This window comes from Cariama cristata, unplaced genomic scaffold (assembly GCF_000690535.1).
Source record: "Cariama cristata isolate BGI_N322 unplaced genomic scaffold, ASM69053v1 scaffold6197, whole genome shotgun sequence".
Classification (NCBI taxonomy): domain Eukaryota; kingdom Metazoa; phylum Chordata; class Aves; order Cariamiformes; family Cariamidae; genus Cariama; species Cariama cristata.
In genome coordinates this window covers 29,442-50,582 of record NW_009625986.1, presented here as the reverse complement: position 1 = coordinate 50,582, position 21,141 = coordinate 29,442, and the positions used below count along the sequence as shown (strand labels likewise).

Sequence of the window (21,141 nt, the reverse complement as noted above, 5' to 3'; positions counted from 1 at the left end):
TTATATATATAAAGAGACCAAATAGGAGACTACATTTTTTACTGTCAATATGTTTAACATCGCATACTGTAGTTGTATAAAACATGCATCTTCTGGGATAATTATGAACACGTCATGAATGAGCCCACATAAATTATAATTTTTGTACATCTCCAAAGTTAAAAAAAAAAAGTCAGATTAAGTGCCTCTGAGGCCCTTTCTTCCCAGCTATCAGTTCTCAAAACACACTATTGAAATATTTATCTATGCCTAAAGCTATGTGCTAGAGAACCAGATTTAAAATTTTAAAATACATCTACAGTATGTTTTACTTTTCTTAAAGTTTGTGACAGTCCTTGTATATTGTATTGTGAAATGTAAAAATAGTCACAGATTCTTTTCTTTTTTTTTTCCAGAAATAAAAAACACATCTAGGAGAATATGCAAAAACAAGGCAAAATGAAGTTTCATAGCACTTAATGAGGGTTAATATAAGTCAATAACTAATATTGAGGTTTGTTAAAAAGGGCTGGATGAGCAGTTACATGTACAAGCAAATGCTCTAGTAATTTTAATGTATCAGACATTGTTTCTGTAACCAACACTTCTCCACCCTTAAAACCAGTCGATATACATTCAAAATAGGCTGACATTGATATACTTACTAGGTGTGAAAATAGTGCACTATTTTTTCTGCCACAAAGCAAAATTGCATCCTAAGAGCTGGTAAACCTTCTTTTTTCCTTAAATAGAGAGAATGGGCAAAAAACTTGAAAAAAATTAAATTAAGGCAATTAGACAGGTAAAACAGGACTGCCCATGATAATGTAGCTGAAACTAGTATATACTTCGAACTTATACTAGCTGCTGAACACTGACATGCAGCTTTTGATAGACGTGTATGAATGATACAAACTTCAACATTATGGCTTTATACAAGTGCATAGTTGCAACTGCAGTAAGTAACGGTATCTGATTAATAAGCATAAAAAAATAAAGTGGAAAGATTTTTAAAACCCTCTTGCAGTATTACAGTACAATATATATACACAGTATAATGGTCACTTCTTACAGATGCAGTCTATATCACTATGGTGGATCTTCCTCCTGTTCTTCTTGCAGACATGCTGGTGGCATCTTTACGAAAGCTGAAAAGTCAGTTTCTTCCATTTTAATATTCATTCCTCTTGATCCTTTTATGAAATGTAGTGTATGTGTCTTGCCAAGAAAGCTTTTGTGGAACAGAGTTTAAAAGGTTACCTAACAGATCCTTTTACTGTTTACCAACCACTCCTCATTTGATCAGTCATTCAGGAGAATACAGGAAAACCCTCAGAGATTAGTAATTTATATTGCAGCAAAAATGTAAACCTCTGATATATATAGCACAATCTCTCAAGAAAATATATATTTTTAATCTTATTTTGGGATATGTTTCAGTCTTGCTGTAATGGGAAGAAAATTATCACCTTGAATTGTGTCTGCATTCACGGAAGGCAGTTAGCTGAAAAAGAAACAGAAGTTTGGTCAGTAAAAGCAACGAATGTAAATCTGACAAAAATATACTTCCTCAAAGTCTTCATTTAAGATGGGCTCATCAGCATACTTGGGAGAAACGTCATTCCTCTGCATTTAACAGCATTGTTACTTTAGCACATCCTTACACATTATGATCCCAAATCAATTAAACCCCCTTTGTAATATATGAGGGTAAAGTACAATATGCACAATGTAATAGTCACTTCTAAAAGATTAGTAATTTGTAAGCTTTACTACATAAAGATGCAGCATATTTAATTAATGTAATGCTTGTTACTGTAAACACTAAGCCAGTTAAATTCTACAAGAGCTGTTATCTCAGTCAACTGAGTACACAGCTGAGGTACAGCCCTAGTGCTGCTGTCATCGCCCATTCTTTTATAAGGCTGAGACACACCTTACATACTGTTTAAAAGAATTCTGAAGAATTTAACATTTTGGGGTGTTTTTTTTTTTTTTTTTCCCCTGTGTAAACGTAACATTGCATCAACATGTAAAATGATTAACCGTTGAGAACTATAAAACAGTTGTTACTATTTCCAGTACATTCACACTGCATATTAAGTAAGCCATGGGACAAATTAGATCAATAAAATGGCCTAATCTTTTCTAAAGCAGTCAAGGAAACCATATCACAGAAGCTGCAAAGCCCGTTGGTTTACATAGTTTTCAAATGCATGGTTAGGTACCCAAAAAGCACAGCACTGCAAAGGAAAGCCAAGTCAAATTCACTTCATAACACAGATAGAAAAGCAAAATGCAGAACTCTGGTGATTTCATGTCTGCCAGCCACAGACCAGTCAGTTTATGTTAAAAGCTTAAAAAAGAAAAGTATTTGTAAATACCAATTCTATTTCAGCTAATCATCCAGCTGCTACAATCTTCCTTTTAGCCTTCAAAAATTATCTGCAGAGGTTAGCAGTATTAGCACTATAGATGAGCAACTACTCTGACAACAGCAGATATTTTTTTTTCGGGCAGGCAGACATGAATTTTGAAAAAAGATCTAAAATTAGAAAAATAAAAACACTGACAAAGGCAACAACTTTGTTTTAATGACTCCTCTAAAAATTCATCGACATCATGAAGGAATCTCATTTTTACTGTTTAAAATATTAAAATGAGATCTTGTATTTTCTCTGTTTTGAGAAAGAAAATCCAACATAGCATGCTGTATTCAAAGGCAAACAAATCCATTCCTCTCTATTTAGATTTACCCCTTATACTTCTTCAGAAATCAAAAACATCGTCATCATCATCACCATCAATATCATCAACATCATCAAATGACCAATCCCAGTCTTTAAATGCCAGATCAAGTAATCTGCAACAGGAGGGTTTGATGTTTAATGTGTGTCATGCTTCTATAAGACTTCAAAATTCCATTTGTTATCACTACACCTTTTTAAGTAAAAGACTCTGTTAAGGTAGGTGGGTTCCTTCCATCACCTTTCATGCAATATGAAGATTCAATTAGTGGTCATGTAAGCCAGGAATATTGTATTCATTAGAAATTTATCTCACAAATCATTCAGTTGTATAGAACACTTACCATATTGATTTTTCCCCAAAAAAATTCAGTAGAAAAAAAGCCCAAAATGTACTTTTCATAAAATCAGCTGCTGTTTTGCTGCTGTTCTTGTTGACCAAGGTGCAGTTTTATGCTCTCCTGCTATCCCTTTCCACATAATAACGCAAGGCTAACAGTTTTTCCAATAAAATCAAATAATTTTGATTGCGGAACAGAACATTAAAAAAAATAGCATAATCTGAATTTACAAACAAATACAGTAGGAGTTTACTATGTCCCAAATACAGTGGGATGACACTGTACAGCTATCCTGTAGCTCATTATTTAAAGCTAAGCAATGTAAAAAAAAAAAAAAAAAGGATCGACTTGTTCTCTAGGCATTGCTGCCTGCACTTCTTCTATGGTCACTATAGAACAAAGACAGCAAGCGAGGCAAACCTTGTCACCAAATGAGTAATTCTACCTATTTTAGGCATTTATTTTGGCATGGGATGAATCATTGTCTAGAAGCATTCATCTCTTTCTGTTGTTATCGAAAGTTCTTAGACAAATATCTTAAGTACTAATTTCTCAATTGCTATAGCTACAAGAAATGAAACCCAGTCTAGTCATCTCTCCAGTGAGCTCAATGGATTTTAAATCAGGATTATATGCCAACCATAGGAGGCAGAGACAGAAACTTTACCCTAACAGAATGTTCTGTGTGTTTTAACTAAAACATGCTAGTGTTTAATGTAGTTAATCACATGCTTTAAACAAAATGGGTTTCAGTGGTTTTTTGGGTTTTCAGATTTCAAAGTTTTTACACTTTTAAATGTGATATATCTCTGAAAAGGCTCAATATTTATTTATTGTATGAACTATGGCTACTGTAATTTCTAAAACACTTAAATAATTTATTCGGTATTACAATATATAAAGTTGATTTTGTTCAATTTGGAATTATCCTTTTGGCACAATCCAACTGAATGGATAAGCAGAAATTGTCCAGTCTGTATCAAAAACTGGTTTGCCCTTTCTTAAATCATCATGAAGAACAACAGCCATGAAAACCTTGGAGAAATCATCACTGTGTTAAATTCCTAGCAGGGACAGCATTTACAGGCCCATGCAGGTTGGAAGGGACCTCAGGAGGTCTTTAGCCCAACCTCCTGCTCAAAGCAGGGTCAGCTACAAGGCCAGCCCAGGCTGCTCAAGCCTTTGTCCTGTCAGGTCTTGAAAGCCTCTAGGGATAGTGCCTGTCCGACCTCACCAGCCTGCCTCCCTGCCCAGCTGTCAGCATTGGTTTTTTGTTCTATCCAGCTCCAATCTCTCTTGGTTCAACTCAGTCCCTTGTCTCACCCTCCTGCCATGCAGCACTGAAGAGCCTGGCTCCATCTCTGTGATACCCTCCCCGCAGGCAGGGGTACACTGCTATGATACCCCCCTGGAGATGTCCTTCATCTAGGTTGAACAAGCCCAGCTCCCTAAAGCCTCTGCTCTGACCATGCTGGAGGCCTCTGCTGGACTTTCGCCAGTTTGTCAATGTCTGGCTCAAATCTGGGGGCCCAAACACAGAGGCAGTATCTCACTGCAGACTAAGGAGTGAACAGAGGGAGACAATCTCTTCCCTCAATCATCTGGCTGCACTCCTCTCCGTGCAGTCCCAGAGCCTGCCTTGCTGCCAGGGCTCACTGCTGGCTCACGTCCAGCTTGTCCCAAGCCACTCAGTCCCCAGATTTAACTGGAAACTATATCTTCATTCTTAATAAAGTTTGTAACAGAAAATTAATTCTTCCATATGGTAAGCCCTTGCACAAAAGCCTCATAGAAGCACCAGTCAGATATAAATTTGCCATAGCAATTACAGTAATTTGTAAGTATGTGGTTTTTAATTAAAAGTCTTTGAATCCATACAAATTTCCACTGGTTTGACAGACCTGCATTAGTAAGGTGATAGGTGACACGACCTCACAAAACTACACTTTTCCATCTGTTAGGTACATTTGCAAAACTAACTTGGAAAGTTTAACTGCAAAAATAAAATGGTTTACACACAGAAATATTCATCATCCTCCTTTTCCTACCATTACAAAATATACAGATAAACATACAGATAGAAAAAAAACAAAACATTCAAGACTAATTCACAGTGAAGGAGGACCACAACTAGAAAGAACAGCAAGAGTAAATACTGTGTTATGAAAGTGTTTTGTAAAAAAGGTCATGAAGATTGAAAGACGGCTGTTAGAAGGAAAAAAATCATTTTCAGAACACCTAAGAATAGCTGTGGAAAAAGAATCAGAATTTGTAATATACCCTTTATATGTCAACAATAAGAAACAGGGTAACGCTACTGAATTTCATTGTAAACACTATGCAGAAGAAAAGCATTCTACTTGTCCCCCAAGTTGTCATGAATGTCTCCTCGATTCATGCTTCAATCCAATCTGATATTTTGGTTAGTTTTGCAAAAAGAAACTCTTCAATAATCGGTCTCTAAAAAGTAGTGATGAAAAAAACTTTTTTTTATTATGAGTATGAAGGTACAAAGTTTAATAATTTAAAAGCCAAATTATGAGGTCTGACTTTCTTTTAAATATGTAAAGTAAATGACCAAAAATTAGACTGTATAGAAGTTAGGAGGGGAGTGAAATTAAGTTACTTTGACTCCTTTCACTATGCATTTCCACACATTAAAACACCAGTATTTTTTTTAAGATCTAACTCTTTGTAGCATAAGGCTGTTTTGTGATAACAGCAGCACTGCAGTGAGAGCACGCTTACATTGCATTCCCCACTGTAACTCTGGCAACTCACCCAACTCAGTTTTCAACCAGCCAGCTTAGATATTGGTGGCAGCGGGGTCACAGAAACAAGGAGAGGAATACTGTCTAGCCACTGCCAAATTATCTCTCTGGGGAAAAATGTTAAGCTTTTGCTGAACTGTTCATTGCTGTTGGAATACTGCAACAAACAGAACAAGTCAGACCAAACTTTTCACAGGCTGTCAACAACTGGGGACTGATATAACCAAGTATTAACTAGTACTCTAGGTGATGAAAAAAGCAAACTGAAAAAACCCAGAAATTCTATACTGTGAAATCACTTAAGCACTACCAGCAGGATGTTATCACTTCCACAATACAGTATAGGATTTTGCTCCTTAAAATGGATCCAGTAATAGATTACTGGTTTTTGTATGGACATTTTTTTCCCAAATCAAAGGAACTTCATAAGACAATTCTTTCAGGAATCATGAGACATGAGCATGAGTCCTTCTAGGCTGCATAAGCAATTGAAACCAGTTCTCCCACCCTTTGGTAAGTGCTCCAGCTACTTGACCAAATGGTGACTTCCCACCTCCCATCTTCCTGCTCTCTTTCAAATGCCTACCACTGCAGCAACAGGCTCCATGCTCTGGAACCTGCACGGGCAGAGATGCAAAAGTGAGATTAATATAACTAGCCTTTCACTGTAGGTGTCCAAGAGCATGCTGTATGCTCCTCTTCTACACTAGGAGGACATGAATCCTGAAAACAACTCTTCCTAAACATCAACTGTAAATGGGGTCAGACAGAGAGATATATACATTTGGTCAGATGAAACACACATTAACATACAAATCCACAATCAGGTGTCTAACCTTATAGCAGGGCAGGAATTCAAATATACACCTCAAAACCAAGCAATAAGAAACAAGAGACATGTAGTCTTTTGCTATATGTAAGGTCTTCTAGACTGCTTTTTGAAGGCATCTAATCCTCTCCACAAGCACCTAACCTCATTGCTCAACTTCAGATCAGGTACAGCAGGGGCCATCTTGAAAATTGTTAAATGTATTTTTCTTTTTCCAGCTCTTTACATCCCTCTCACTGACTCTTTGCCTAGCTAAATGCCATTTTCCCTACCAGCTGCCAGTTGCACACAATGCTACAAGTTATGCCTATTACACATAAGAGCAATAGGATACATTACCTGTTAGTTAACCCTACCAAACTGATAATGCAAGGCCCTTTAAACAAGGGAACAAACCTAATGGCTCTTCTTATAACTTAACTGAGGTTCACAGAGGATGACATGTTAGATTGCATTTCAGTCGTCAACAACATTTGTGGTCAATTATCCTTATCAACATATATGACATTAATTGTAGTAAAATGTTTAAAACAGTACATTAAATAGTAGCTCTTGTGTCACCTTGGTTTGTTTGGAGGAAGCTGTCGACTTGGTCGTCTGATGGACTGGTTTGGCTGTACCTTCATGGAAGTTCTGGGAGAAGACCGAGCAAAGGGGTCTGGTGCTGGAGGCTTCTTGGGTATTTTTTTCACCAATCGACTCACCCATTTTTGCTGTTCTTCCGTAGAATTAGCTAACAGTAGTAGATTCTTTGCCGTTGAAATATCATAGTACACTGTAATAGGATTTTTTAAAATAAAAATGAATATTGTTATTGTTCTAAACATGCCCCACATCAAAAAGTAATTGTCAGATTACCATACTCTCACAGTCAACACACAGAGAAATCAGCAGAGAAATCAAAAGCAAAGTGAACCAGATTTTGCCAAACTTTAAGCTTCCTGGCTGCTGACAGTGCCTCCTCCTTACATTTAGAGGGTAACAACTTCGTACTATGGAAGATACATGCTCACACATCAAAAAACAAGGACTGGTAACACAAAGAGGTGTGCCTGAGCCCAAGAAACTATGTAACATGAGTCACAAGGAGTAAACTTCACCGAAAGTCATCTATTTCATAACATGCACTAAGACTATCATTTTGCATAGCAGCACAGCACAACACACGCTGTGAGCAGTCTTACAGCTACCACACTTTACTGCATGAGGCTGACAACACAACAGGTATGTATGTATATTGGCCTCATGCCATTAACTCACAGCAGTGCGCTGATCCTCATGTAGACACCCTTAGAAAGATTCTGATGGGTACGTACTAATAAAAGAAACACTTAGCTTTTTATGTTTAGTTGGTGTCAGACCACTACTAGAATCCTCTGATCTATTAGAATGCCCTGTGATTCCAGCAACTATATACATATTCAAATACTTCCTATTTACCTTTGCAAGGTGCTATAATCTCTTCTTTTTTATCCATGTGATCTTTGTGACATTTGATATGGCAACGGCGACATTCCAGAGCAGCAGGAGGTTTAAACATATGCCACAGTGGCTTCATACAAGCTTCACAATTGGTTGGAAAGTGATAAAGAGTAGGTATAAACTCATGTCCTTTGTGACAAATATAATTTGACTTCTCTCCCATGGGCTCCACAGGAAATTCCTGTTCCTTTTTGCTCTCTCCTTCATTAGCATATAGAATCTAGAACCAAGGCAAAATAATCTCAGTACTCTTAGATGACAAATGTAAATTCAGAGTCATTACCTACGTAGAAAGAATGAAGAATTACACTAGAATCAATTTTTTTTAAGAATTTGTAAGTAAATATTTCATTGGACAAAGTTATGAAAATATTTTTGACAACGTGTGAAATACCATGGTTGTTACACTAGAAATATTAATTTATTACTGAATACCTGGAATATCCTAGGAATTTCCTTGGAATCTGCTCTGTACACATCAGTCTGAGTGACTGGTCGGACATGGAAGAGTTTGCTATAGGAAATTATTTAACAGCACAAAAATTAATGTTATCAAAATGATAAATTTAAATTGACAGATTAAGTTAGGATACAACATACCACATTAAGACTTAGAGTCATTAAAGATACGTCACTACAAATTTCTAATCACTTGATTAAAGTCCTGTCTTTCAATCCTGTACTTGCACTTCCAAAACACTAAATAAAAAGAAGTCACAAATACCCAGCTATATTTGCAAAAAAAAAAAAAAAAATCACAGCACTGAAAAAACATCAACTGGAAGGGGGTAGATTTAGATTAGATATTAGGAGGAAATTATTCATGGTGAGGGTGGTGAGGCACTGGCACAGGTTCCCGAGAGAAGTTGTGGATGCCCCATCCCTGGAAATGTTCAAGACCAGGATGGATGGGGCTTTGAGCAACGTGGTCTGGTGGAACGTGTCCCTGCCCATGGCAGAGGGGTTGGAATTAGATGGGCTTTAAGGTCCCTTCCAACCAAACCATTCTATGATAATACTTACTCTATATCTAATACCATATACGGATTAGATTGTTCTTTATCTTGTTCACTGTCATAGAACAGGATCTTCTTACTGCTTACAATCACATACTGTTAGGAGACAGATAAGGATAAAATATATGTTTTAATCCAGCTCATCACAGATGTCAAAGATGTCACAGCAATCACCATAGATGTCACAGCAGTATTCTTCTACAATTTTATTAAATGGTAGCTAAATGGACAATAGTAGTACTGTATGCTAAGTCCATGATTTGCCAATAAATTCATTGTACAACAAACAAAATTCTGATTACCTGATAAATCAATTTATGTTATCAGATTAATTGCTATTTAAATGAAGAGATAAAAATGAAAGTCTGGAAGAAAGTACGATAAAAGCTTTTAATTCCTATTTTACTGATTTAATTTTCAGTTGAACTGGTAGTGAGAGTAATTGTCATCTTATGATGCCTATTTTACATGTGCAGTTCACAACTAATAAGGATCATGCTCACAAAGATCACTGTTATACTTACCAGCATTGCTAGCAATTTTCATTAAAAAGCTAGTTATCTAGAAGACCTCCCATTCCCAGAATTTTGTCCAGAATGAACAGTTTGACTGAGCAGTAAGTAAACTGGTATGAAAATATGTATGTTATTCTTTGGGCAAAGACCCATCAAGAGGTTACTGAAAAGCAGTAAATGAGTGAAGCCTGCACAAGGCAGATGAATAGTTGTTAGATTTATCTCCTAAATAAAGAATTTGTCAAGGGCACCTCCTTCCAGACTCGGCTGAATTCCAGCTAGGTAATACTGCTGGGAATGCTTATGGCTGAATGTACAAACGTTTGAAGATCATGAATGGCTGTTCTCACCTCTGGGTGGACAAAGAAGTGTCTTAACCTATTACAAATTGTCATTTGCTGCTCCTCTCAGAGGTAGCTATACCAGCTAACATGTTTATACATTTAAGTAATGAGAGAGCATGTATCAAAGAAAACTTAAAGTGTTGAAAACCTGCAGTTTAAAATCCAGAATACACATGAAACAAGATAATTAATCTGGTTTTCTTACCTTTTTAACCCATCCAAATTTTTTAGTGTTATTTCTAACAGGCAGTGATAGCCAGCCTTCCAAATCTTGATTCTGGAAAAAAAAAAAAAAAATCTATATTAAAGGACATAAATATTCACAAAACATTATTTTTCAGACTACTGTGTATTTTAAAACAGTTATCGAAGATCAATAATAAAGCAACAGAGCAAATGTAAGAACATGAACTACAAGGTCTTGCAAAGTTTATGACAGTAAATGTTCAGGAATAAATTAAATCATGTATTCCTGAATACAGCCAATAACCAACAATGCAATCACAAAAAAGTAGTAGGCATGAGGAATAAGGGGAGGAGCAAACTTGCAATTATAGCACACACATTCCCTTTAGTAATTTTTTCAGGACTTAAAATGCTTATGTCTATCAACCTTTACCTTTTAACACAGCATCTGAAGATTCTAGTACAGACCACACAACATCCAGTTCAAGACAAAAAAAGGCAAACCACCACCACAAATAACCTATATCCTTTATTTAGGTAAAATTTCAGAAGTTTAGTATTCTAATTCATATTTTTTGCTCTGTAAATTTTTCTTTTTTCTAATTCTGCCTATATCTCCTAGGCTTTCTGACCCAAAATAAGTCATTTTTGCCTAATCCTTAGGCCTTGCCTAAATTCAACTGCCCTTTCACACACTTGTAATATTTTATATTACACTGGCACATTAGTCAGATTGGATTTATCAACAGTATTAACAGCTCAGCTGTTGTTTGACATACACATTTTAGTAGTAACCAAAAGCTCACCAGGATTACACTTTCCTACTGCTTGGTAATACACAGGATCGCATAGCCTTTGACCCTATTTTTATAGCTGCACTTAACACAAGCATTTCTTTCCCCTATGGTTTATTAAAAGGAACTACTCAGTTGCAATAATATTTTTCCAAAGAGTTCCCCACGCTAGCAGATAACCTCTGCTGCTGCTGAGGAACCTCCAAGTCAAAAATACTGAAGCCTTAAGTATTAACAAACACAAAACCATGAAAGGAGCATAAACATACTCCAAAATTGCAAAAGCTATTTTCTTTCTCATCAGAGGGCATTTGCAGGCTCCTGTCCATGTTTAACATAGTGTAAAAAATACTTATTATTCACAGAATTCTCATTTTGTCTAGAGAGACTTGAAGCAAGGTTATTTATTCAGGTATGCATTGTCTTCAAAGTTTATTGCTCTATAATCCTTGCTGTTGATCACATATTTTAATGTGCATACCAAGTATATGAAGTATTTCTATAATGGATATATTGCCTCATACCTGCCACTTTAAATTGTTCCTTTCAACTACACCTGATACAAAGGGTAGTAAGCATAACGCTAATACAAAAAATCCTTCCCCACATCCAGGAAACGTGTAGTTTGTTAATGGTGTGAAAAAAATATGCATTAATCTTTTTCCTATTTTTCTCTGTTATCTCTAATACTATCACATGAAATTGGACAAAATGAGAGTTTCTGATTGCACTTCTTCATTTCTCGTGTCCATTCTATACTAACAGATCAGAGAAAGGGCAGAATATTAAAAAGTTTTCACAGTACATGCTTGTAAGTACTAGGAGGGAAAAAAACAACAAAACACAACCATCATACCTCAGATCTGTTGCAATTATGTAAGCAAAAAGTCCTAGCTTAGATATGATCTCTACTTTAGAACAAAACAAAGCCATGCAGATACCACAATAGCAGCTAATAAGGAAAAAATTATGTATGTACTTAACAATTCTTTTATTAGAAGCCTCATAGCAAAAACCAGAGAATGAGGAAAATAGAGGAAATGTGTTATTCCTTACTCTAGTTTGATGAAATAATGTCAATATCCCAAAACAAGTTTTACCTTCAGTGGAAAGGTATTCACACTTTAAAGGAACCTCAAGTGAAATATAAAAATTTGAATGCAATTAAAAAATCCACCTCTGACATTAACACTAAATGGAAGCATATAAAAATTTGAATGCAATTAAAAAATCTACCTCTGACATTAACACTAAACGGAAGTTTTGTTCAGTGTATGTGTAGTCATGTAAAATGAATATAGAATTAGTAAAACAAACCTCTGTTTTACCAGAGCTATATAGTTTCATTATATGCTTGATGTATCTGGAAAAATGAATAAATCTTGCTTGCCTTACCATACAGGAATCAAATACAAGATTCAAATTAAGGCAAAACAATGTAATACTCAAAAGACTGAATTTCTATGAGCAAATAATGTAAATTTAGATGGTGAGGAGTTAGATGTCTCCACACTTCACTTAAACACAAAGATTGACTTTTTGGTATTCAGTATCTTAGGGTCATACAGAGAACTGCAGATACAAGACATTTTGAAAACAAGGCCATAAGGCTCATTTATTCAATGCTTTAATAAAAACGGTGGGTTTGTAAGCGACAGCAAGCATCTGTAAACATTTAGAGAAAATAGGCCAGTTATTTGTTCATGCAAACTTCTTTATGTATTTGATGGCAATGTTTACTGCCACTGCAGTGTGTTTACTGCCAGATTTGGTTTTGGTTTTTTTTTTTAATAACGTATTAATAATGTTAGTTTTGAAACGCAGAAAAGGACATGGTAAGAACAAAACCAAACAGTTCTCAGGAATGTCACCTGTGCTATCAACTTCTGTAGGGCTGTGGGAACAAGACAAAGGTTCTTCCTCTGAGTCAGAATCAGAATCAAGGAGCATGCGAGAACTGGAAGGCTTAGTGGCAATACTGACAGAGGTAGAAGAGTGCTGGTAGGTAAAGGACATGGATTCCATAGTGTGGGATTGAGTGATATGGACTAAACATAAAGCATAAAGGAGGAAAAAGGTAGAAACGAAGTCAAAATAGAATCTCTAAGAAGAGAGTATTAGTTTTACATTTCATCACGTAACACAGTAATTGCAAAGTAACCACCACAATAACATGGAAAAAAGTATGTGGTTTTAATGGAGTACAATAGAATTTTTTAAAGAAATATCTTTAAATAAATGTAAAATGAAGTATAATTACAGACAGATTTAGTTAGTATGTGGCTAGTGATCACTATCAAAGCATTGATAAGATGGTAGAACTACATGAAAGATGAAAAGCCACAGAATCATCAGAGCATTAATTTAATACTTCAGTTTCTATGGTAAAACACTGATATAAACCCAATTAATGCAGAAATATTAATAAAATTAACATACCAGGGAATCCATCATCTGCCTCAGCATCTCCAGGTCCACTGCCTATGCTACTGTTGTCTAGACCAATGTGCAATGACTGTAGCTGTGAACGAAGCTGTTCAATGTCACTGTCTTTGCTGTCCAGAGTCATCTGGAGTTCAATCCGTATCTGACTCTCTTCTGCTATTTGCTGTAAGGGTAAATTACAGGGTTTCCTATTATCACAATACTCAGTTACTCAGAGAAAATGGAAGTAGAAAATTACGCAGACTTTGCAGCCAATCATAATATATATACTGCGTACTTCTTTTGGTCATAGGAAATTCAGAAATAGAGACTGCATACACTACCTTAAAGCCTGTATAAATTCAATAAAAATTACAGAAAATACTATCAAGCTTTATATTTGCAAAAGGAGCTTACTGCCTGCATTTCATTGATTTCCTTCTGGTATTTTATCATCATTTGGGTTAACTTTTCTCGTTCAGACTTCAGTTCCATATGCAGTTTCCTATTTTCCTTTTCCTTCCGTCGTACATCAGTGTCAGCTCCACGTTTGACTGGACCCTTCCGATTCATGATCTCAGCCAATTTATTCACAGCCTTCCCATGGGAAAGAAAAAAAAAAAGACAAAACCCACACCAATAAATGCACAAAGTTGTATCGTGAAGAAATAAAGTCTTTCCTATCCACGACCAGACACTTCTAATCTAAGACCTCTGCAATCCAGTATTATAAAGTTGCTTTAGTTTAATGTATTACTCAAAACTGAAAAGAAGGTAATGATGCCATTTTCACTTTAAGCAAGCATTAGCTGTCAACACTTCTACTCATTTTAATAATCCCTTCTGTTTCCATTAGCGAGCCCTGACATATATCTTTGGATTAAAATGCCACTTCTTCTAAAAAACCATCTGGATTAAAATCAGAAATATACTGTTTTATGGAACTTATAGAGGAATATAAATCAAGATGCAAAACAGTAAAATATGAATTAATTTGACTGAAATGAAGATTTCTGCTGGTGGACTGCATCCAGATTAGATGCTCCTATAATAAATCATGAGGATGCAGTTTCATTACACTGAAAGTCTACTTAGAAGAAGTTAAAAAAAAAATAATTTCAATATATTTTGTTTCAGAGGCAAAAAAAAGAATAAAGCATTAATGGTACATATAGGTAGTTTACCATCGAAAGTTTTCTATTAAAAATTATTTGATTCATGAACACTACATCTTCATTCATTTAGATATATTCGCTTACCTGAGTTTTCAATGTTCTTTCATTTAACAACTGTTTCTCAAATTGTGCTTTAATATTTCCTATATTTGCTTCTTCTTCTTTTAGCTTTGTAACTTCTGTAGCAAGGTAATTAAAAAAAAATTCTATGAAAGCTCATTACAAAAGAAAATAGTACTATTAAAGAATAAAACTGGTTTCAAATTAAATGACATTTGGTTCAGACAATACATACGTTCTTGTACTTCCTTCAGTTTATTGTTTAGTTCTTCTTTCTCATTAGCAAGATTAGCCACATCACTAGTTAGTGTCCTATTTGCTTCCTCCAACTACAAAACAAGAAGTACACGTGACCATGTAAGAAAACTCATTTGCCATACGAAAGCATTACAGGACAGAAGGAAACGCTTCAGAGCGAAACCAGGATACGGATAAGAGGACTAGCTGTAAGAGGAGTAGGGGCACAGAAGAAAAAACGATCAGAGAGATGCATGGAAGAAACATGACAAGAGATTTTTTTTTAAAATTATTTCAATCATAGAAAATAAATATTTTTAAAATATCGTATATAGTTGTATATCACTTACCTCTAAGTATGCTAAATAACAATGGATAACTCAAACTGCACATAAAACTCAAGCTCACGTAAACCTCTACCAAAACTACAATTAATATTACTCACAGAGGCTATGGTGGCATCTTTCTCAGTAAGTTCCTGTTTATGCCTAGCCATCATCTCTTTAATCTCCAGCTCTTTCATAATCTTCTCTTTTTCCAAATCAGAGTATTGTTCTTCAGCAATGGAACGTGCAAGTTGTTCTGAATCTGCTTTTGTCAAAGTAATCTCTAGCTGAGCAGCCAAGGAATCTCTGCAAATTATTGATTTATATTATCAACTTAAAAAATAGCAGGTTACTAGGAGTTAAAAGAAAAAAAAAAGAAAAAAGAAGAAGAAAACAACAAAAAGCCATCCTAATCTTTTATGTATTAGTAGCACAAGTAAAATCTACCTCTCGTCCTGTAACTCTTGTATCTTTTGCTGCATTTCTTTACAAAGTTTGGTCTTTTCCTCACATTCTTCTTTAAGTTCTCGAACTTGCGTCTTATATAGAGTCTAGAATTTAAAGTTGGAAAGAAAAGGAAGTGACTTGAATATTCTAGCTTGAAGATACACAAAAAATGATACAAGATGACACTGTATGCAATTCTTTAATCACACACTCAGAGGATAACGGTGCACTGCCTTCTAAATTTAACTGGACGTCATCATCATTCACAAGTATGTTTTGGTTATTTTACTTTTCTGTTGTTCTTTTTTTAACCTGTATATTTGTGAATGGATAATGTATGATATACATTTTATATGTTTGTAAACATACTGTTAAAGAGACTTCAAATGTGAAAATCGCTATTTGATAGAAAATCAGAAGTACCAGAAGCAAGGAAAATCATTAATTTATTTTCCTCTACTGTTTTAAATTTTTGTCAGATGTAGGCAGGTATGTAGAACTTACACTTTAACCATACAAATCCATGAAACCAACATGGCAGTTAAAGAGCAAAAAGAAGTATAGGAGGAAGGGAAAAACAGATTAGAAAAGCATTTAAAATTAAAAATTTTGTGAAATTGATACAAATCTAGAGCTCTAAAGGAAATGAAAGAAAAATTGTATTCCTCTGTCCACTCACATAACTGAATACAAGTGACAGACAACTGCAGGTGGACTTACTGCAGGGATTAAGACAGACTGTCTCTCTCGAGTCCATCCACAGCAGTTAACTGACCTGAACCCTCCCTTTCTCTCCTTTAATGTGTGCAACTTTTTGATCTACTGAAACTTCAGACAGTCCTTCATCTCACTGACCTAAAGACCACAGTAAAATCTTAAGTTTCCTTTAACTCTGAAACAAGCCTTTGGGCCTCTACCTGCAGTGTGATTGGCTGTGCACTGTTAATATAAAATAACCTCCATATGCCAGTGATGATTTCTAAGTACAATACTTATTTATTCTGTTGTACCTTATCAGGATAAAGCAAAAACTCCCAACAGATCTCTACCAAGGTTGGCTATAACGCAAAAATTTCCTTCTAAGTCTTAAACGCATAGGTTTTGTCACACCATGTGATTCTGAGAACACAGCTCTTCTCTTCCATGCAGCATGGAAGAGATGCTGAATACAGAAGGCTTGAAACATGTAGAAAATTATTCACACTGTGGAAAAATGAGCTGCTTGACTCCTCCCTCCCTCTGAACTGTGTTTGGGACTCCCTTCCAAAGCCAGGACCATTTCTTAACATGAGCTCTTTCACACTGCTCAGCGACCAAGAACAAGGAGTGATGACAAGGCTGCAGACAAGACTAAGACAGACACAAGAAGAAGAATTAGCTTTAGGTTAAAGATGTGAAATGCCTGATAGCTGAGGAGGAAGAAGAAAAGCTAACATCGTACTTAGTAAACAGATCAGTATAAGAAGCATAAAACATACTGAGAAATACTGTTCAGCTTCAAGTTGGTCTTGAAGCTCTTTCATTTGTCCATCTGCATCTTGACGTTCCCTAGAAATGAATAACATACTTTAAAAGAAAAGATAAGAAGATATTCCAAACCAGTAAATGGAAGAGACAGCATTCATACTCTTCAGATCTTCAGTCATTTCCTGACCAACATATGGTCAGCAATTAAACCTGAGGCTTCTGCTGCGTACCAGCTCTCTTTTTCACTTGTACAGCTGAGAACACTGCACTAGTAAGAAGTCAGTTTAATACTGTCAACACACTAACTACAACAGTGTCACGTAGTTTAACCAGTAAGAGACACTGATAAAGCAAACAGCCACCAACAGAGTCTTATTTCCATGTAAAATGTCACTGATTTGACAGACTGTTTTGGGTCTCTTGTTTGCTGGAGAGCTCAGTCTGTGAAAATATGCCTGTATTCTTTGACACACATAATTTCTTGAATTCATCTGTTATTAAAACAACAGTGAGTCCCATACGAAAGAACAATAATGTAGTAGAAAAGATTTCTGCCAGTGTTTCACATTACAGCAACTGTCACATGTACCATCTTCTACATGAGTAACTGCATCGTGCTGACAGAAAAGATAAAGCACAAGGAGATAGGTCCTTCATGACTTCTGATGGTTTAAGAATTAGATTAATCTGATACATGTGTTAAACTTTTCATTCATAAGAATGTTCTTTATATTAAAAAAATTAAAATAAAAATTATTTATTTATTTATTGTCGGGTGCAAATACTACTTGTAAGAACACAACTCCTATTTGAAAGGTCTAACAGATGTGTTTAAACATCTTTAGTACTAGGTATTTCCAATGGCTACACTTCACAGTTCTGTATTAGTATTCATTTCCAGTTCTAAAAAGCTCTCCTGGACTAATAATGCCAGTAACTTTCCTCTTCACTGAAGTTCTATGTAATTTAAAAAACCAAGCAAACAAAAAAAGTACCTAGACTTTCTGTTAAGTAAGTGTTTCTCTGAAGTCCTCATGCTCATCTGTTTAAGCTCAGTTTTTTAAGATTTTCAGGATAACAAACATCTTTTACTACAAATCTCTACATTGCTGAATCAGTAGGGCAAATCTCAACTACAGTCACTGCAAATTATTTTAAACAATTAAGTTTTGCACTGTAGAATCGTGTATTCCGTGCAGGAATTTTTTTAAATTAATATTGCTCTCAGTCTTTGCCCCAAAACAATTACAAATCCGTAACATTACTAAAAATACAGAGCAACTCTGCTTACTTGCGGAGTTCGTTATTTTGTTTTTCCAGACTTAATTTGATTTCCTGAAGATGGTTATTCTCCTGTTTTAACTGCTTCTCTGACATTTTCAAGCTGTTGACCTGCTGCGTTTGCATCTTGAGGTCATTTTGAGTGAGACAGCGCTTCTGTGTTTCTTGCTCTATTTTTAATGTCAGGTTTTTTACCTGAAAAATAAAACAGAAACTTGTCAATTTTACAGACCTACACAGGAAAGCAAGATTTAAACACTGTCTCTTATTGACTTCCTCTACGTTTTTGTACAACACGCTCACGTCTTTTGATAAGTCAAAGCTTTTTCCTGAATAAAGGCATTGGCACATAATAAATAAGCTAGTTTTTCCATGTCAATCTCACAGCACTTTACAATTCAGAAGTAAAACTTTTTAAGATCAATAACACTTAAAATATTTCAGAAAAATGAAACTACACTCTGTAAAGACTTTCAGAGCTTCAAATACAGAGAAGGAAAACGTTGTTGCCATTTTCGTTCACAAACATTCCTAAATATAGCTATAACAGGGAAAACATTAGGACCAGGTTCCATTCAAGGCTCTTTTTGTCAGTGTTCCTTACATCTTCATTTAGTATATCCTTTTGCCTAAGGAGCTCATTGATTTTCTGTTGTGATTGTTTGAGATCACAGTCCAACATGGAGCGCTGCTTTTCAGCTTCTAACAATCGATTTTCTACTTTTTGCTTTAAAGCTCTCTCTTCCAAAAGTTTCTTCTCCATTTCTGTGAAGTAAGAGATTTTTAAGACATCAGTCAGTGTAAACCAGCAGATTTTGGAGGGCAAGGGGAGGAGGAGGTCTATCCCATATTAACAATAAGCAACTGTTTATCCTTTTAACACTAAAGAGAAAGATTGCTGAAAAGTGATTCATTAAAATTTTCACAGTAAATACACACCCAGAGGATGGTTCTGCAAGCATTCCTGACTGACAGCTATTTCCTACTTTTGAGTTTCAAGATAACTTCCAGTGTATCTGCAGCACATCTGAGATGTATGAAAATGGGGGGATTTTTAAAAACAATCCATCTAAATCTACTGCAGTATTGCTTTGACTATGGTAATTTGAAATCATTTAAACAATCAAAGCTGGCTGGTATGCCACGTGAATCAGCCACTATTACTGAATCATTTTTGCTTCTTTTGAATGTCTGCATGCTCAAAATTTTTGCGAATGCTCTGCAATTGGAAGGACAGGATCTGCAGGTAGCTTTTTAAGTAGCTGCAATAAACCTAAGACTTTTAATTCAAAAGTAAGAGCAATCTTCTCGAATTGTTTGGTCATTATCCCTCTCCAAGAAATTTCAGTTTTCATGATGCACCAGAATATGCATGGCGACTATGGAAGGACAGCAAAAGCTTTGCCATTTCTAGCTCTATCTGGTCTACATATTTAAATTGTTAAGTTACTGACGTATATTTTATTCATGAAGATAGAAAAAGGTATGAGCACATTGAGTAAGAACACAGATAAACTCTTAACAAAAATGTTTCAAGCAATTTTAGTAACGTAAATCTAAGAAAAAATAATTCAGAGTACATTAGCACAGAAAACGAGTTAGTGGTGTGTGCAATTGAGAACCTGTTTTACTCCAAGACTAAACCACTGTATCTTTAACCTAGCAAAGCAAGTACAAAGGGACTACAACTGATTTTTAAGACACTTAATTATATTTAGAAAAGAACAGGGGAATCAGGGAAAAAAGCCTACACTTAGGCTTCCACTAGCATCAAAAGATTATATGATCTACTTTGTATAACTTACACCTAAGTCCAACTGTGATGTCAAATACATACCTTTCATGGCTTCAGATTTTGCTTCCTCTATAGATTCATAGATCTTATTTTTGTCTGCTAATCGTGCTTTTGTGGCTTTATGTTCAGCTTCTTCTTGTTCAAGGTTCTGCTGCATAACTTTGAATTTGTATGTCATATCTATTTCCATGTTGCTCTTTTCCTATTAAAGAAAAAATTACATTGAAATAAAACATTAAATACATCAGGTTAAAGACAAAATTTCGGACAACAGTAACATGCTGCTTGGAAGTATGCTAGGAATAGAAGAGAGTGCTCAGACTCTAAGAAGCTAACCAAGAACTCATTTCTACAGATGTTTTTCTATGGATGATAAAGTGCTCCAAAAATGCACCATGACATCCCCAGTTGCAAACAATTGTAGAATTACTGCCTTAACAACCAATGTTCTGTAGTAAAAGCGGCTCAAAGATTAACTTTATTGAAGAATTTTTTCAATACTTTTGTTTCAATGACAAATTTGTGAAAAAAATATTAGCAGAAGCTTTCTTATTTTTGGCAATAGGGAGAGTTTAAAAAAATAGATTAAATGAAGTGTTACTACTGCAATGTTAAGCTACACAGTGGAGTACATTATTATGTACTTTCAAAACATAATGTATTATGATCGTAAGGGAAATGTCTCTTTTCCCCCACTTCTCAAATTGCAAAAATAATAAACAAAAAATTCAAAGAAAAAGAATAAACAATGAAAACAAGGCTTATTTTTTGCATAGATTTTGTCTCTGTGTCTCAAGTAATAAAAAAGTAATTAAAAAAATTCCGTAAGAATGTAACACCAATGTTCACTTAGAAGTGCTGTTACCTTTTCTAAATCCGTAAGTTTCTCCTGCAATTGCCTCTTCTCCATTTCCAGTTTGGCTAA

General features: G+C 35.3%; 1 protein-coding gene across 1 annotated transcript in view; it reads right to left on the bottom strand.

Annotated features, from left to right (window-relative positions):
• Positions 1–873: 873 nt before the first annotated feature.
• ROCK2 (Rho-associated, coiled-coil containing protein kinase 2) overlaps positions 874–21,141 on the bottom strand; it is a 45,996-nt gene continuing 25,728 nt past the window's right edge. The window contains 17 exon segments of the mRNA XM_009703827.1: positions 874–1,483; positions 7,229–7,442; positions 8,108–8,369; positions 8,585–8,663; positions 9,173–9,261; positions 10,230–10,294; positions 13,444–13,612; positions 13,846–14,025; positions 14,688–14,782; positions 14,899–14,992; positions 15,346–15,532; positions 15,674–15,777; positions 17,152–17,221; positions 18,432–18,616; positions 19,026–19,186; positions 20,259–20,418; positions 21,082–21,141. The exon segment at positions 21,082–21,141 is cut by the window's right edge and continues 30 nt beyond it. Of these exon segments, the coding sequence (XP_009702129.1) occupies positions 1,480–1,483; positions 7,229–7,442; positions 8,108–8,369; positions 8,585–8,663; positions 9,173–9,261; positions 10,230–10,294; positions 13,444–13,612; positions 13,846–14,025; positions 14,688–14,782; positions 14,899–14,992; positions 15,346–15,532; positions 15,674–15,777; positions 17,152–17,221; positions 18,432–18,616; positions 19,026–19,186; positions 20,259–20,418; positions 21,082–21,141 (2,178 nt within the window). The 3' untranslated portion in view covers positions 874–1,479.